This window comes from Mesitornis unicolor, unplaced genomic scaffold (assembly GCF_000695765.1).
Source record: "Mesitornis unicolor isolate BGI_N332 unplaced genomic scaffold, ASM69576v1 scaffold50092, whole genome shotgun sequence".
Lineage (NCBI taxonomy): Eukaryota > Metazoa > Chordata > Aves > Mesitornithiformes > Mesitornithidae > Mesitornis > Mesitornis unicolor.
Genome location: NW_010169468.1, coordinates 4,413 through 7,629, shown reverse-complemented (window position 1 = coordinate 7,629; position 3,217 = coordinate 4,413). Strand labels below are relative to the sequence as shown.

Sequence of the window (3,217 nt, the reverse complement as noted above, 5' to 3'; positions counted from 1 at the left end):
GGGTGGTGCCTTGAGGCTGGGTCCGGGGCAGGGCCAGGTGGGTGCGGATTTGGGTTCAGCCCGTTCGCGGTTCTGGAGGAAGCCGATCCCACTCTGAAAGCGTCTTGGAGCTTTCTCGGCTCTGCTGGTGGCCCCGGCTGCAGCTTGGGCCGGTTCTTGCGGCATCTGCAGCAATGAAACGTGCTCTGGAGCAGCCTTGTCTGACACGGAGCCAGTAACCATTTCCTAGCTGAAATGTGACTTTCCCCCAGCTCCAGCTCTGGCGATGAGAGACAGAAATGGAAAAAGAAGAAAAGTAAAAGCAGAGACCAGCATCATAAAAGCCAGAAGAAACACCGCTCGCGGTCCCGGGATCGCTCCTCAAGCTCGGAGCACGAGCGAGACAAGAGAGCCCGCAGCAGAGAGCGGCGGAGGAGGAGAGATGGCTCCAAATCTTCTGTGTCCTCTGTCAGCTCTCCCTCCCCGCCACGCTCCCGGGGCAGGGAGGACACAGGGCAGCAGGTGAGCCTCCAGGAGCGCTTGAGGCTGAAGGAGGAGAAGAAGAAGCAGGCTGCACTCATGAAAGCCTTGGAGACACCCGAGGAGAAACGGGCTCGGCGGCTGGCCAAGAAGGAGGCCAAGGAGAGGAAGAAGCGGGAGAAGATGGGGTGGGGAGAGGAGTACATGGGTTACACCAACACCGACAATCCCTTTGGGGACAACAACCTGCTTGGCACCTTCATCTGGAGCAAGGTGAGCTCTGTGCCATGTTGCAGGAGGCCGTATGAAGGAGATCGTGTCCCTGTGGCCACCATGGGATGGGACAGAGGAGCAGTGGGGTGTCGGGGGGAGACCTTGGCTTGAGCTGGGAACCTCTGAAACAGTAAAAGCAGCCATGTGAGAGGGCGACAGCTGGGTGTTTCTGACGAGCTCAGTGGGGTTTTACCCCTCTTCTACTGAAGACCAAGGTCTAGGCAGGGGTGTGGGATGAGGAGGTGGTTGGGGTGCAGGAGAGGGACCCAGACCTGCTGGGAGCTGCAGGCTGAGTGTGGGCAGTGTTTGCTGGTGTGTTAGTGCTGAGCCTGGGTTTTGCTGAGGGGCTTCAGGAGTAGGATTTGAGGGATCTGGGGACCTTTGACCGAATCAGAGCTTGCTGGGGCAGCAGAAGCAGGTGGATGGGGTGGTATTTGCTGGCCTGTGAGGGGCTGTAGAGGGCACTGGGTCTCACAGCTTCCCTTGGCTGCTCTGTTTCAGGCACTAGAAAAGAAAGGAATCAGCCACCTGGATGAGAAGGACCTGAAGGAGAGGAACAAGCGAATCCAGGAGGACAATCGCCTGGAGTTGCAGAAGGTGGGATCAGATGTCCCCTCCCTCCCACTCTCTGACAGAAAACCCTGTGGACAGCCCAGTTCTCCCAGTTGCTCACCTGGAGATCCCCTTGTTCTTCTCACTGAAGGCTGTAGGGTTGGGGATGGGTCACAGTATACTGAATTCTGCTGTTCCCAGGGGAGAAGACTCTTCTCTTGGGGTTGAGTCCAGCTCAGGATGTGGTGAGGGAGGACAAGTGCTGGGTCATGGCACAGGCTTATGGCACTGAGGCACTTGATTGTGCCTGTGCCCCCTGTCCTCTAAAGCAACTTGGCCCCACTGGCCCACACTGATTCTCCTTCTGCATGGCTTCTGGCCCTCCTGGAGCTTTGGGCCGATCGCAGGAGCCAAGGCAGCTACGTGAGCACCCTCGAATGGGTGTCCTGCGTGGGTGTCGCACCTGCAGCGGCCTCACATCTCCCTCCACCCTGGGCAGGTGAAGCAGCTGCGCCTGGAGCGGGAGCGGGAGAAAGCGATGCGTGAGCAGGAGCTGGAGATGCTCCAGCGGGAGAAAGAGGCAGAGCACTTCAAAACCTGGGAGGAGCAGGAGGACAACTTCCACCTGCAGCAGGCCAAGCTGCGGTAGGTGTGCGGCTTTGTGGGGACAGGCCTGCTGGGGAGCAGAGAATGGCAGGCACCGCTCACTGTCCCTCTCCTCTCACCCAGGTCTAAGATCCGGATTCGGGATGGGAGGGCGAAACCCATCGACCTTTTGGCCAAGTACATCAGTGCGGAGGATGATGACCTGGCCGTGGAGATGCACGAGCCCTACACCTTCCTGAATGGCCTGACCGTGTCTGACATGGAGGACCTGGTGGAGGACATCCAGGTGTCAGCTCTGCTGTCCCCCTGCCAGGGCTGGCTGAGGGGCAGCAGCTCAAGGCTTGCCCCCCTCAGCTCTGCGTCCCTGCCCATGGTGCGGAGCAGGTGCCTGATGTCCCGCTTGCCTCCCGCCTGCAGGTTTACATGGAGCTGGAGCAAGGGAAGAACGTGGACTTCTGGAGGGACATGACCATCATCACAGAGGATGAGATAGCCAAACTCCGCAAACTGGAGGCCTCTGGGAAAGGAGGACCAGGTAATTGGGAAGGCAGAGCTTGGTCTGGGTGCGAAGGGGAGTGTGAGTGGTGGGTGAAGCAGGGCATAGGGTCTGCCATGTACGCTCAGGCTCAGAGGGATTCTCTGGGATCTGCTGGATGGAGGATCCAGCAGGGTCCAGCCTTCCGCCATCGGGTGCAGCCCAGGAGTACCTGGGTGAAGGCAGGCCGAGCGTGCAGACACTGACTGCTGTCCTCATCTCTGTCAAGGGGAGCGTCGGGATGGCGTCAACGCCTCTGTCAGCTCAGACGTGCAGTCCGTGTTCAAGGGGAAGACGTACAACCAGCTGCAAGTGCTGTACCAGGGCATCGAGAGCAAGATCCGGGCAGGAGGACCCAACCTTGACATCGGGTACTGGGAGAGCCTCCTGCAGCAGCTGAAGGCTTACATGGCTCGGGCCAGGTGAGAGCAGGGACTGTCCCCACCATGAACAGAGGTGGGGAGGCACAAAGCTAAAGTTGTTAGTTTTCTACCTTTTCCAAGATGTTTGGTTCTCTCAAGGGGGAAGAAGGGCTGGACACTCGGTCCCTTCTCCAGCAGCCATGTTTGCAGTGAGGCCTCCAAGAGGGAATGGGACTGGAGGGTTATTCAGCCCGAAACAGTACAAAACCCAGCGGATTTCAGCCCGATGTGATGGATGTCAGAGCTCTGGGCTGTGGGGCTGAGGTGGTTCTGCTGGGTGGGATCTGATGGCTCATCTCCTCTTCGCAGGCTGCGGGAGCGGCACCAGGATGTGCTGCGCCAGAAGCTGTACAAGTTGAAGCAGGAGCAG

At 59.0% G+C, this 3,217-nt stretch overlaps 1 protein-coding gene across 1 annotated transcript in view; it reads left to right on the top strand.

Annotated features, from left to right (window-relative positions):
• Positions 1 to 270: 270 nt before the first annotated feature.
• The window catches only part of CACTIN (cactin, spliceosome C complex subunit), a gene marked incomplete at its 5' end in the record, with an annotated part of 4,597 nt that continues 1,650 nt past the window's right edge, over positions 271 to 3,217 (top strand). The window contains 7 exon segments of the mRNA XM_010179349.1: positions 271 to 732; positions 1,234 to 1,329; positions 1,784 to 1,929; positions 2,014 to 2,176; positions 2,308 to 2,425; positions 2,655 to 2,847; positions 3,157 to 3,217. Coding sequence (XP_010177651.1) covers positions 271 to 732; positions 1,234 to 1,329; positions 1,784 to 1,929; positions 2,014 to 2,176; positions 2,308 to 2,425; positions 2,655 to 2,847; positions 3,157 to 3,217 — 1,239 coding nt within the window.